The 15309-nt window shown below is 44.6% G+C and overlaps 1 protein-coding gene across 1 annotated transcript in view; it reads left to right on the top strand.

Annotated features, from left to right (window-relative positions):
- Nucleotides 1–15309, top strand: part of LOC308465277 (transmembrane protein 132C-like) — a 280359-nt gene that overhangs the window by 149654 nt on the left and 115396 nt on the right. Inside the window, exon 3 of the mRNA XM_080985079.1 lies at nt 11690–11836. Within this exon, the coding sequence (XP_080841205.1) occupies nt 11690–11836 (147 nt within the window). The remainder of the gene's footprint in view (nt 1–11689; nt 11837–15309) is intronic.

Here is a 15309-nt window from a genome sequence, read left to right as displayed (position 1 = left end):
ATTTTAATACTTTTTTGGAAACCGCCCAGAGTGGCTGGGGAAACCAAGCAAGAAGGGAGGGGTATAATTGACAAATTATTATTATTATTATTATTATTATTATTATTATTATTATTATTATTATTTCTACTGCATAAGAAGTGGATTGGAGTCAGGAGATTCTTTCCCCACCCCTTCCCATTTAACTAGGCAAATTTCTTTGGACACCAGAACTCTAGAGACCCTTTAATTGCTTGTTTTTGCCTTGTCTGAAGTTGGCATGACATTCCTTCCTGAAAGTAAAAATAGAGTTTTGAACAATAGAATCTGCTGGTTGTATCCATTGTTAGTTTTACGCAGAGTAGACCCATTGAAATTAATTGATATGGCAAATGTAGGTTCACTGGTTCAACAAGTGTCCTCTAAGTAGAAGTTAGAGCTCATCCACACTTAACTTTGCTCTGTGTTTTCTAGGCACAGATCTGGGCTTTCCAGGTCCAGGTCCGAGTAAGTTGTGGTGTGTGTGTGTGTGTGTGTGTGTGTGTGTGTGTGTGTGTGTGATTTTACTGCAGATTGCAAGCAGCAATCTGTGGGAAACCCATGTGCAGTTTGCTCCAATTCAGTGGTAAAATGTGGATTTTCCCAGGAAAAGTGCCGGGACCAAAACAAAAACCCACTCAGACACAGACCTATGCCTGAGTGCACGAAAGGAAGTCCAGATGAGCCCTTAGTTGGCTGCAACCCCTGTTTTCCAAGCTTATAATCTTATTATCCTTCCTCACCTCAGGCTTGTAGCCAGGAAATAAACAATGGTGATGGATGATGGCACCAACATTAACCCTCCTACCTACCCACAGACCCACATCTCCAAAGGCTTTCAAGCTTAAGATAACTCAGCATAGTCCATTGTGAATAAATATCAGAATAAATATCTTCTCTTGTATAAATGAATTTATACTTCCCAGGTTTTGACCATTCTTGTTTTTAAATTATAGTCTTTTAAAAAATCCAATCTCTATGTAAGGATATTGTATGTGATTCAACTGCAAATTGAAATTTTGAATCAACAGAGAAAATGTGGAGCAAGGGCTGTTCTCTCTCTCTCTCTCTCTCTCTCTCTCTCTCTCTCTCTCTCTCCCCCCCCCCCACTTTCTTTTTAGTTTCTACTTTGGTTTGCATTAGAGAGTGAAAGTGTTTTCCCTAGACTCCAACCCACTTGGGCGCTGCAAGCGCAGGAGAAGCACCTGGCTTAACGCCTGACTGAGCATGTGTTCTGGCTAAATGTGCATGCTCAGTAAAGCAAGGAGCACAGAGGGACACAAAAGCAAATGCGAAGGGGGCAAAGCATGGGTGTTCAGGCAGTGAAGCATAGAGCAAAGTGGGGGGGGTGAGGAGAGAGGAGAGAGCGCACTAATCATAACGGGGGGGGGTGAGGATGAGGTTGTTTTTTTAAAAAAAAAACAACAACCAAAATGCAGGTAGTGTTGAGATGAAGGTACTAGTTGAAATTTCTGAATATTTTCAGCTTTGCCTCCTTTTTCAGTAGGGTTTTTAAAACAGTTTCCTGCTTATTCAAGTAGCATTGTCTTTACTCTGAATTGACATCAGTTGTTCTCAGTGATATTAGCACATTGCCAAATCTAATTAACTCCACAATACAACAACAACAACAACAACAACAACAACAACAACAACAACAACAACAACAATTTTATTTATACCCCGCCCTCCCCAGCCAAGACCGGGCTCAGGGCAGCTAACACCAGGTATAAAAACAATTGATTGAAATACAACTTAAAAACAACATTAAAATACAACATTAAAATGCAGCCTCATTTCAGTAGAAATTCTAATCAAAAACTTTTTGGGGGATGAAAATGTCAAGCCTTCACCAAGGCTAACTATCCAGACTGGTCCTACATGGGCCAGAAAACAGCCAGAGAAGTCCCCAAATAGGAGTTCCATCACAGAAGGAGAAAGGATAACTATGACGTTATTCTGTTCACTCATTGGCTCATATTACTACTTCATGAAATTTTGCTCTCACTCCAGATTGGCTTTGTTGCCCCCTGTGATACTGTGACTCAATCATAGCTCATTTTCAGGGTAGCATTTGTGGCACCAGCCTATTTGCTTTGTGATTCCCTGCTGGCTAAGATCACTCCTCTGACTTTTCTAGGAAGCACCAGCAGCAATAATTAGGAGGACATATTTTACTGAATCAGCAATTAACAGGACTGAAACCAGGAAATATATTTACTGATGTAGTCAACCATTTCAGAATGCAAGTACGGGGTTCACATAATTAAATGCTTCTTCATAACAACAACAACAAAATCCCTGGCATGTTGGGAAGAAAGCTAAACTAAAACAAATTCTCCTGATTTCTAGTCTGCATGGATTATTGTTGTTTTAAAAGAGCACAAAACCCCCCACTAGTATTCTAAAGAGAAGCACCACTTGGGAATTATCTGATGAACAGGTTCACATCACAAAGCTACATAATCACTCAGGTTTGATTAGTCAATGGCATAAAGTAAAGGGACCTCTGACCATTAGATCCAGTCGTGACCGACTCTGGGGTTGCGGTGCTCATCTCGCTTTACTGGCTGAGGGAGCCGGCGTACAGCTTCCGGGTCATGTGGGCAGCATGACTAAGCCGCTTCTGGCAAACCAGAGCAGCACACGGAAACGCCGTTTACCTTCCCGCCAGAGCGGTACCTATTTATCTACTTGCATTTTGACGTGCTTTCGAACTGCTAGGTTGGCAGGAGCAGGGACCGAGCAACGGGAGCTCACCCCGTCGCAGGGATTTGAACAGCTGACCTTCGGATCGGCAAGCCCTAGGCTCAGTGGTCTACACCACCCCGCCACCCGTGTCCCTAGTCAATGGCATAGCTGAAGGTAAACTAAGCCAATTGAGAGTGAGAGCGGTGTTTCCTGAATGAGTCACATGGGTGATCCCAGCTAATGGGGGATCACATAGCAAATGGGATGACATTTTTCACAAGATTATATAGCCAATCAGATTTGGCTATGTATAGCTATTACTGAGGTCAAAGGATGTCAGTGCAGAGCGAGGTCAATGCTTCTTGAATTGGCTTGAGTGATAACAGGGATAACTGCAATCCAAACAAAAGGAGTGTGGGTTGTGGGGCAGGGAATTGAAAGCAACCCCTGATGTCTTCAAAAGGCACAATTTAAGACTTTTCAGCTTCATTGTAGAAAGTGTTCTATTCCAAAGTGCCCACTCTTTTAAATCCCTTGCAAGTTTACTTTAGCATTGGTACTCTTGACAGTGGCCATGCTTTGCTTGATGCTTAGCTAAATTCTGGATTCTGTTAAAGCAACAGCTGCCTCCCTTTGGGAGCTCTCTGTGGTCCTGAAGAGTCTGATGCTACTTCCGGTGACTGGATTTGTAGACAGGAACTGCTCTCTGGAGACTGTTACTTGCTGCTGGGTGAATCCAGCTAAAACCACAGGACCCAGAAGTTAGACTGTCCCTGTCCAGATAGGGGTGCAGCTGGGCCACCAGCCGAAGCTGATGGAAGGCACTCTACACCATCAAGGCCACCTGAGTCTCAGCGACAGCAGAGGATCCAGGAGTACCCTCCAAGCTACATACCTGCTCCTTCAGAGGGAGTGTAACCCCATCAAGAACACCATGAACAGTGCCCCAGTCTTACCTGGATTGAGCTTCAGTTTGCTGACTCTCATACTGAGGCAAGACATCGGTCCAGCACATGCACTACCTCACCTGCAGATGTAAAAAGTAGACTTGTGCTCCAGAGGGTAGGACCCAAGCCAATCATTAAAAGAAAGGAGATTCTGACTAAACATCAGGAATAAATATCTGGTGGTAAGAGCTGTTTGACAGTGGAATGGGAGCTGGTTAGCTCTCCTTCATTGGAGGTTTTTTTAAGAGAGTTTGGATGATTCCTGCATTGCAGGTAGTTGGACTAGATGAGCCTTGTGATCCCTTCCAACTCTACAGTTCTGTGATTATCCTGTTTGGTGTCACCAGTGCCCTTGCCTGTTGAATTAGGCATGTCAGTGATCCTAGCCAGTCGGGGTCATTCAGTAAATGGGTTACTGTTACAGTGCTCCATAGCCAGTCAGACATGGCTGCATGAGGGTGCCAGTGAAGGTAGGTGAGAGCCAGAAAGCGCACTTTTCGGTGAATTTTCTTTTTTTTAAGGAGGGGTGAAAAAATGCTGGGGAATGGGAAGTCAATTTTCAGCACTGCAGAAAATTGTGCACAACACAGTTGTGTGCTATTATGTCCCAACCCCTTTGAAATTCGCTTTTCATTCTCAGATTCAGGACGTCAATTTCTATAACTGCAGCTGGGGCTGGATCTTGAAACAGCAGTGCTATATAGCAAGCGTTACTGGGAAATGGAGGGGGGGGGATACAAATAATCTGAGACGCTGATAGAGATCAGCCAAAAGGGGGCAGTGTTTATTAAGTTGAAGTCCAAAACTGTTTAGAATTTTTTTTCTGGGGTGGTCTTATGACACAGCAGAGCACTCTTCTACAGCGTTTCTCCTCCCTATCTAGGTGTCTGTCATATTATAGACCACCTTATCCCCAGGCTCTGGGTGTCTTAAAAGTAATTCAAAGTCACATCACTGATCCCCCGCCAAGGGCTCATTAACTAAGTAACAGGCAGCCAAAAGGAAAGGCAATTGTAATAGTAGCTGTCATTGTTACATATCAATTACAGCTATCAATACTATATCATTACCAATATTATATTATGAATAGGATTACTATTGTATGATTTCTGCTCTTAATAAAGCATGGCAAATAGGTTTAAACCACTGAGCCTCTTGGGCTTGCTGATCGGAAGGTCGGTGGTTTGAAGCCATGTGAAGGAGTGAGCTCCCTATGCTCTGTCCCAGCTTTTCCAACTTAGCAGTTTGAAAGCACACCAGTCCAAGTAGATAAATAGCTACTGCTGTGGTGGGAAGGTAAACAGAATTTCTGTGTGCTCTGGTTTCCATCACGGTGTCCCGTTGTGCCAGAAGCGGTTTAGTCCTGCTGGCCACATGACCCGGAAAGCTGTCTGTGGACAAATGCCGGTTCCCTCAGCCTGAAAGCAAGATGAGCGTCACAACCCCATAGTCGCCTTTGACTGGACTTAACCATCCAGGGGCCCTTTAGCTTTACCTTTTACCTATAGCATGACTAGCAAAATTTTATTTGCTTAAGCGTATTTCTAAACCACAGTACTACCTCGGGTTACATACGCTTCAGGTTACATACGCTTCAGGTTAAGAACTTTGCTTTAGGATGAGAACAGAAATCGTGCTCCGGCGGCACAGCGGCAGCAGGAGGCCCCATTAGCTAAAGTGGTGCTTCAGGTTAAGAGCAGTTTCAGGTTAAGAACGGACCTCCGGAACAAATTAAGTACTTAACCCGAGGTACCACTGTATATACTTTTTTACAACACTAAAATTGGCTTCAGTGATACCATCGAAGCAGGACTTTGGGGGTAGAAATCTGCTACTCCAGCAGCTAGGACTCAAGCTAATGGATTCAAATGACAAGAAAGGAGATTCTGATTAAACATTAGGAAGAGCATTTTGACAGTAAGACCTGTTTGACCATGGAACAGGCTCCCTTGGTAGGTGGTGAACACTCTTTCATAGGCAGTTTTAAAAAAACAGAAATTGGGTGGATCTGTCAGGGAGACTTTAACTGTGTTACCTGCATCACAAGGCATTGGTCTTGGGAGTCCCTTCCTACTCTAAACATCTATTATTCTATCACCCATTCATCTTACTGGGCAAGGATATGCAGCCATTACCCATATGCAGCCAAGCTGCCTTTTCACATGTTGATATATATATATATTTTAAATTATTTAGCACAATTTATATGTCACTTAATAATAGTAATAATAAACTTCCAAGTGGTTTACATAAAACATCCATAAGAAAATCCCTTTAGCCTACCTTACAAGGCTGTTGTGAGAATAAAACGGCAGTGTGAGGGACTAGGCTCACCACCCAGAGCCCCTTAATGCAGGAGCGAGGAGCCTGTGGCCCTTTCAGCTGTTGTTGGACAGACTCCAACTCCCATCAGCCCCAGCCAACATGGACAGAGGCAAGAGGAGATGGAAGTTGTAGTCCAGCCACCTCTGGAGGACCGAGGGTTAACAGCCTGTGCCATAAAGGAAAAGCTAGCATAACACATGTAAGAAATGACATGTTTCTAGCTCCTTGGCTCACTAGCAATTATCTCATGACCATTTGGGAATAACAAATGAGATGGGTCGTAGCTCAAGGACACAGCATCCGCTATGCATGTATAATAAATAATAAATAATAATAATAATAATAATAATAATAATAATAATAATAATAATTTATTATTTATACCCCGCCCATCTGGCTGGGCTTCCCCAGCCACTCTGGGCGGCTTCCAACAAAATATTAAAATACAGTAATGCATCAAACATTAAAAGCTTCCCTAAACAGGGCTGCCTTCAGATGTCTTCTAAAAGTCTGGTAGTTGTTTTTCTCTTTGACATCTGATGGGAGGGTGTTCCACAGGGCGGGTGCCACTACTGAGAAGGCCCTCTGCCTGGTTCCCTGTAACTTGGCTTCTCGCAGTGAGGGAACCCCCAGAAGGCCCTCGGTGCCGGACCTCAGTGTCTGGGTAGAACGATGGGGGTGGAGACGCTCCTTCAGATATACTGGACCGAGGCTGTTTAGGGCTTTAAAGGTCAGCACCAACACTTTGAATTGTGCTTGGAAACATACTCAGAAGATCCTCAGATCAAGCCCCAGCTTCTCCAAGTAGGGCTGCAAATGTAAGCTGTCTAGAGAGTGTAGACAAACACTCACCTAGATGGACCAACGGCTTGACTGAGAATAAGGCAGCTTCCCGTGTTCTTGTGGTTAGCCAAAGAGGATGCCTTTGTAATACAACTGCTGCTGCGGCTGCTGAGTTGGCTTAAGAAAATAAGCGCAGAAACCCAGACATCTTTCACTTCCTGGCCTAATTCCACCTCATCTGTTGACATTGTTATATAAAACTGCGAGAGGGAAAGAGAGATACTGCGGAGGGAGGAGAGAGTGCTGCAGATTATAATTCCACATATTTATTTAGAAGCTCGAGTCTTTGGGGCATTCCAGCCGCCCATTCCAGCACTAAGTGCCATCACCGCATTGATTTTCCCTTACTCTGGATAACCTACTTTACTCCTGGACTCTTCCTGCCTCCAGAAGGCCATTATATAATGTCTCTCTCTGTGTGTGCATGTAAAGGCAGGTTGCTTTCCCCAAAATGTTCGATACGGTGGGTTAATTAACAGAATGGCTCTGTCACCAGAGTTGTTTATTCCTCTTGCTGTTCTTGTATCTTTTTTCCTCCCCCTCTTTTAAATTTGTGTCCTCCAGTCCTGGATTGTGCTACTAACCTTGTCCAGCGAAAACGTCCTCCCTAATCAACCGCAAAGCCAGCTCGTACCTCTGCCGGGCTTCACGGTGGAAAGAGCAATCTCCAACTCCTGGGGAAATTGTAGCCTCCTCACCCCCCCAAACAAACTCCAATTGCAAGTGACAACGGATCTCTCTGAGGCAGCACAGGGGCAGCCAATGTGTGAGATGTCTAGATGGAAGAAAAGGGTTGGTGGGGAGAGTCTATGTCAGTAGTCATTTCAGCAGTTTCCTCTCGTGTATCTGCTGCTACTCAACATCTTGGAACGTGAAGAAGAGCCCTGATCAATCAGAATAAAGACCTTTCTGGCCCAGGGATAGCCAGTATCCAGATGGGAGAAGGGTTCAGTGTTAGTGGTAGAGCATGTGCCTTGCAAGCAGAAGGTCCCAGGTTCAAATCCCTGGCATCTCCAGGTAAGGCTGGGAGACACACCTGCCTGAAATGCTGGAGAGCCAATTGGTGTAGGTAATACTGAGCTAGATGGACTCAGTAGAAGGTGTGGACTACAACTCCCATCAGCCCTCATCCAGCCAGCCATTAGGGTCAATGGTTAGGAAGAGTTGGAGTCCTGGAGGACCCCCATGCAGGCTCCCCAATCAAGTCTATCCATCTTGTTTTCCACAGCCTGCCGTTTCTGGAGGGTGCCATGTTCACCACCACAGGCTAGGCTGCATTCACACTACAGTTTATTCCATTTGCCTGACGTTTCCCTAACTGTTAGTCTACTCATTAATTTGAGATTTCATACGATGTAAGAGCCACTTCAGAACGTAGTGCATTATTTGGTGCTCGTTTCTGTGCTGCTTAATTCCGGGGTGTGTGTGTCCATTTGCAGCCCCCTCAGAATGGAAAATCACAGGAGCGAAGTGACAAAAACTGGAGGCTGTATAAGGGCATGCAGTTATTTCTGGCTGCTTTCCTGAGGGAGCAGAAGCACACAGGTGTGACAGTGAGCAAGTAGCATCGTCATCCAATGATGTTCATTTTTTTGTCACACCACACCCACTGAGGTAAATGAAATATAGTGTGGCATGTCGGTATATCATAGAACTGTAGAATTGGAAGGGACCCCAAACATCATCTAGTCTAACCTCCTGCAAAGCAGGAATCTCAACTAATGCATCCTTGACCGGTGGACATCCAGCCTTTGCTTAAAAGTCCCCCAGTGAAGGGGAATCCACCACCTTCCAATGGAGTCTGTTCCACTATCAAACACCTCTTATTGTCAGAAAGTTCTTCCTGGTGTTTAGTAGGAATCTCGTTTCTTGTAACTTGAAGTCATTGGTTTGGGTCCAACACCCTGGAGCAGCAGAAAACAAGCCTGCTCCCTCTTCCATATGATAGCCCTTGAGATATTTGAAGATGGCTCTCTTATCTCCTCTCAGTCTCCTCTTTTCCAGGCTAAACATACACAACTCCCTCAACCATTCATCATAAGGCCTGGTTTCCAGACCCTTGATCATCTTGGTCATCTTCCCTTTACTGGGGTTATGCTTCTGTTGATATCGCTCTCCTCTGTATATGTTCCAACTTGTCAATATCCTTAAATTACGGTACCCAGAACTGGACACAGGACTCCAGGTGTGGTCTGACCAAGGCAGAATAGACTAGTACCTTTATTGGGACGCTATACTTCTGTTGATAACGGCCAGTACTGCAGCCAGTACTGCAGTGTTAAATGAATGTCAGAAAACATGAAAGAACCACTGGCGTTGCAACCAGAAAAGCCAACACAGTATTCCCCATATCCGAATGCAACCCTGGTCTATCTTGTCTCCCACACTAGCCATCACACTAGCCAACCAGGGCAAGAAGAGAATATCCCCCGCCATGCTTTTATTTTAATCACAGCACCTGGAGTTCAGTGGGATCCTGCTTCTTCACAAATGAGGTTCCATATAGCTAATAGGCATTGATCAGCCCATTCTCTATGAATTTGTCTAATTTCCTTTTGGCACAAGGATGGCTAGCCTGGGCCTCCCTTCAGATGCTGTTGAGCCCAAAGTCTCTTCAGTCCCAGCCAGCATGTCCAATGGATAGGGTTGATGAGAGCCACGCTCCTGCCACAGCTGGAGGGAGGCAGGATAGCTACCCCCTGTTCCAATGCCATCATACATGAATTGGCTCAGACGTGGGACTGTACATTTCCTCCTTGTTTGGAAATTGCTTGGCTTCTTTTCAGGCTAATTCAGTGAAGGTCACAGGGCATTTGTCCTCCATTTTTGATTGTTTGGGAGCTGGTGAAAGGACTGCCTCCTGTGGATCCCTGTAGCGTTTACAAGCAGGCATAATAATGCGGTGAGGAGTAAGCAAAGAGAGGTTTCCTTAGCAAGAAAAGAAAGGGAAAAGGTGTTCAGTTTGTTCTATTGATGAGCTTCTCTGTATAATGACTGCCAGGAACTCAAAAAACAAAGTATAAAAGGCAATTAACAGCTAACAGCTAGCGGCCTGCCCAGGATGCTTCTCGCAGAACTTGCCCAGAGTGTTTCTTATAACATAGATAAGAAAGTGCTGATAAGTTCTCAGTGAATTGGTAAGTTTAAAGTGGAGAAAGGAAAAATTACTTCCCTGAGCAGCAATTAAAGTCCATTAAAGTCCTGCGGAGCTCCGAAGCCTGCTTTCTGAACCAACGCCATCTTGCATTTGTGTCTAACTTGTCCTGTGCCATTGTGCTTCAGATTGCTCATTGCTTGATGGTCTGATTGGCTTCCCAAAAGCCTCTGGTTGGCCTCTGTAAGAAACAGGGTGCTGGGAAAAGCCAAGGCTAGGCAAGGTGATGCTCTCTGGATGTTGTTAGACTCCCATCAACTCCAGCCAGCAACATCTGGAGGACACCATGTTGGCTAACCCTGAGCTAGACAGACTTTTGGCAATATCTTCCAGGCCAGGACTCTTTGTCAGGGTGGAGTGTAATGCCGTTCAAAATGGTAGCTTCCTTATTTGTTTTCCCTGAATTCCTCTTTCCCTGTCACACAACAGGAAAGACGTCTGAACTCATTAGAAGTCACTTCCAGTTTGCTCTCATATAACAGGGATTGCCTCTTCTGATCATTTTAGTAAAGGTACCTGTATTTCTGTTTTGAATCACACAGAAGGAAATGCCTCATTTGACCATTTTAGAAGTATTTCCCAACCTTGACCTTCAGGCTTATTCTTAGGTTCCTATACAGGTGTGTTTGTGTGTGCAGGAGTGTGTGTATACCTTGCCAGATTGCAATATTATTGTGACTCCCCTGCTCAGCGCCTGAGGGCCCCAGTCCTGCCACTCAACACCTGGCCTAGGGTGGGGCCTGATGGGCTCTATAAAGGACTGCTGCCGCTGCTGCTGCTGGGCAAAGAGGGCTCTGTTTTGTTTTGTTTTTGTTTTTTGTTTAAATTGCTATTATTTTTTGTGGGAATGTTCAGGGATGCAGGAGAGGATATATTGTCTGATTATATTCTTATCCAACTTGTGTTAACAAGTTCCACAATTTCAGCAGAGTAACATTCCCTTCTTTTAAACTTGCAGCGGCTGCGTTTGCTCAGGCTCGCTAAAGCCTCTATAATAACTGTTCTGGTATTTCCCCCTTATTCCCTCATAAAATATAAGAGACGACACAGTCTTCTACAAAAGTATAAAAAAGAGTTTACTCACATTCTGTTCACAATCAGATCCCAGAAGGCAGACTTAGCTTAATGAAGTAACATACACTTGGAATCTATCTCTTAAGAAGACAGTCCCTTTGTCCTCTCGGCTGGAAGCCAAGAGGGCATCTTTGGCTTAGTAGATGTTGTTTCTTCGATACATGTGGTGAAAGAGAGAGAGATGGCTGCCCTGGCCTGTGCTTTTGTCATTACCTGCACAGGTGAGGCCACACCCACCTCTAGTCACATGCAGAGGAAGTCTGTCCCAGCCCAGAAGGAAACAGGAAGTTTACCTGCTGGCTGGACAAACATCCCTCCCCATGTGTAAACAAGTTCACTCTAGGAATGTTGTACTTGACTGCTCTTGTGTTTCACATCCTACATTTTTTACCTGTCATTTTAAACTGTGATATTAATGCTGTATTCTTAGCTTTAGATTTTGATTTATGTGAAAATTGTTTCCCATTTGGTTGTGTATTTTTTTAATGTGCTTTATTTATTGTTTACGACTTTTGTAATTATGTAAATGTTGTTCTGCTGTAAGCCGCCTTGAGCATTGTTTTTTAACTGTGGAAAGGCGGCATACAAATAAAAAATGATGATGATGATGATGACTGCAATTCTTTTTTCCCAATAGGGCAAAGGTAAAGAAAGGAGTAAATATCCTGAGTGCAAAGGCAAGTGACCCAAGGCAGTGGGACGTGACGCAGAACGTAGGAAATGGTGGGAAACACTCGACCACAACAGTGATGTGTCAGAGAATAATGCAGAGTCCAAGGAGCAGGTGAGTTGGTGCCATTGCCTTGGGACATGAGGCTCCCATCGTATCGGTTTGATAACCACATAACATGTGAAAAGGCTTTGATTCTGATCTAGCTATTATTCCACATAGTCAATAGGATGCTCGCCAGCTGGGCCTTTTGTCTGATCCAGCAGGGACCTTCTTATATTTTTCATGAAACTTCATTGTATAGAGGCAGTGTCTCTCTGAAGTGGGAAATGGCTGGAGACCAGCATCTAGAGAGGGCTGTGGCCTTCACAGCTTGCTTTGGAGCTTCCTGAAGGCATGTATTGAACAACCATGAGATACCGTATTTTTCGCTCTATAGGACACACCAGATGATAAGACGCACCTAGTTTGGGGGGGGGGGGAGGAAACAAGAAGAAAAAAATTCTGAACCCCAGAATCCAGAACAGCAAGAGGGATCTGGCTTCTGGGATAGCCTCTTGCTGTTCTGGCTTCGGGGACAGCCTGTGAAGCCTCCGCAGGGCAGCGGGGTGCCTTCACCCCGCTGCCCTGCGGAGGCTTTGCACAGCCATACCCAAGCTAGAACAGCGAGATGGACGGCTGCACAGCACTCCGTCTCCCTGTTCTGGCTTTGGGCTTAGCCGCGCAGCCTGCATTCGCTCCATAGGACGCACACACATTTTCCCTTACTTTTTAGAAGGGAAAAGTGCGTCCTATAGAGCAAAAAAATACGGTACTTGTTTCTCCCTCTCTTGTGATGCTAGAATTTGGGGCCATCCAATGAAGGTGAATGTTGGAAGATGCAGGACAGGCAAACAAAGCACTGCTTTATACAGTGCATGGTTAAACTATGGAGTTCATTCCCACAAGATGTAGCAACGGCCACCAACTTGGATGGTTTTAAAAGAAGAGTAGACAAGCTGAAGGAAAGGTAACGTTCCCAGTGGCTCCCTTGCACTCAGGTTCTGTTTGTGAGCTTCCCTTTGGCATCTGGTTGGCTGATCTGAGAACAAGATACTAGACCCTTGGCTATTCTTATGTGAGAAAACAGGATCTTTAATCTTACCCAACATAACATCTTTACTCTCTGTAAAGGAGAACCTGCCTATCATAAATGACGATTTTGCTAAACAGAAAAAATGCATGGTTTTAGGATTTGAACTTAGTGTGAATTTGAACTTTAGGATTTGAACTTTAGTTCAGTGGTAGAGCAGCTGCCTTACATGCAGAAGGTCACAGATTCAATCTCTGGCACCTCCAGCCAGGGCCTGGAGAAGACTGTAAGGTTGTAATTTTGGAGAGCTACTGCCGGAATAGATAGCATCAATGGTATAAGGCAACTTACTATGGTTAGTGGTGGGTGAGTGTGTTAGCAAAGAGTCCTCTTGTTCTTCAAATGGCTTTACAGAACATTGGTTCATTTGGCTCCATTGCTCTGATCTTACATTTCTTGAGAGAGATGTCCTCATTGCTGGTTGGTCTATCACTTTTCCAATGAGCTCTTCTTGTATTACAAGTTAGCGTGGGGCCATCGTGCAAAATAAAGCTCTTTGGGGGGCACAGGAAGAGGAGGGTAATATCAATCTATCACTCTCCCCCCACAATTTGCAAATGAGAAGAAAGTGGATTTGATTGTGCATTAGGAAAGCATGTACAGAAAAAAAAATTGCCTTGAAGCCTCTTCTCTCTCTCTCTCTCTCTCTCTCTCTCTCTCCTCTCTCTCTCTCTCTCTCTCTCTCTCTCTCTCTCTCTCTCTCCCTCTCTCTCTCTCTCTCTTTAAAACAGGCAAGTAGCACCATGTAATATATGCTGAAACCCTGATCAGTTTATTTATAGTGCAATTCTGTGGGGCGTGGGCAAAGGTCTCAAACCGTTTTCTTTCTTTCTTTTTGGCTACAGATGGTACCTAATTCTATCCCAGGCGGGAGGAGGGGACCCTGTTGCAAAGCCTTCATTAACTGCACTACTCATCCAGATACATGTTCCTTGTTTGGCTTCTCTTCCTTTCTGCCAGGTGGCCTTATGATTCTTCCCCCGCACTGATGGGTGCAGGCCTAGTGCCAGTGTTGGGCACCCTTGAGTAGTTGCTGCAGCCCCCAACCTGGCTGAACATTCCTTGGATGCATGCCCAGCCCCACTTTTCCAGCTCTCCTTTTCTAGTGCTCCAATGTACATGGGGACAGCTCAAAGCTGCCATTAATAAATTTCTGGCAATGCCCTAGAACAGGGGTCAGCAACCTTTTTCAGCCATGGGCCGGTCCACCGCGCCTCAGACCATGTGGTGGGCCAGACTATATTTTGGAAAAAAATATGAACAAATTCCTATGCCCCGCAAATAACCCAGAGATGCATTTTAAATAAAAGCACACATTCTACAGTCATACCTCATGTTACGTCCGCTTCACGTTACGTTCTTTCAGGTTACGTCCCGCAGCGACCTGGAAGTACCAGAAAGGGTTACTTCCGGGTTTCGCTGCTCATGCATGTGCAGAAGCGCAAAAATTACGTCACACGCATGCGCAGAAGTGGCAAATTGCAACCCGTGCGTGCGCATACGTGCCACTGCAGGTTGCGCTCTTTTCATGTTGCGAACGGGCCTCCAGAACGGATCCCGTTCACAAGTAGAGGTACCACTGTACTCATGTAAAAACACCAGGCAGGCCCCACAAATAACCCAGAGATGCATTTTAAATAAAAGGAGACATTCTACTCATGTAAAAACACCAGGCAGGCCCCACAAATAACCCAGAGATGCATTTTAAATAAAAGGACGCATTCTACTCATGTAAAAACACGCTGATTCCTGGACCATCCATGGGTCGGATTGAAAAGGCGATTGGGCCAGATCTGGCCCACGGGCCTTAGGATGCCTACCCCTGCCCTAGAACAACCTCAGTGTGACGTTGCTGTGGGGCATCTTGGAAGGAGAAATTCGATTCACTTTTCGATTAAAGGCAAACAGAGCCACCCTTCAAAATTTGCACTTTTTTCTGATTTTTGTTGTGCGGTTCTCCAGCCAAATCATGTGAACATAAATGCAAAATGTAATTGCTAATGAAAATAACCTGCAAAAATGCATTATATTTGGGAGGGTTGCTTTGCAAAAATGTGTATAATAGGCAAAAGTGCATGCAAAAATCTATGCTATTCCATTAGTTTTCCAGAAGTGGCTTTCACGTTGTGTGAAAGCTCAAATACAATGCAGAAATTAACAGTTTTCCAACTGACACTAAACAATCTGTGGCTGCTGAGCATGTGCAATTTCCACTGGGTTGATTTGCACGTAGTATTATTATTAACCTCTTTTCAAGGAGGGGGGAAAAACTTCACAAAGTAGTTTACAAACTACATACCAAACATAAACAATGAAATATAAGCTACAGCCATTCAGAATATCCATCTCACTTTGAAACATTATAAAAAAGGCTGCACGAAAATAACAGTAACCCAGCATAACACAAACTTTCTGAAACCATGTCACCATGCCAGTTCTGCAGCTCAAATAATAA

This window comes from Podarcis pityusensis (genome assembly GCF_964106645.2).
Source record: "Podarcis pityusensis genome assembly, chromosome: 16".
In the NCBI taxonomy this organism is placed as follows: domain Eukaryota; kingdom Metazoa; phylum Chordata; class Lepidosauria; order Squamata; family Lacertidae; genus Podarcis; species Podarcis pityusensis.
The sequence above is the reverse complement of the archived record's forward strand: the minus strand, read 5'-3'. Positions and strand labels throughout refer to the sequence as shown.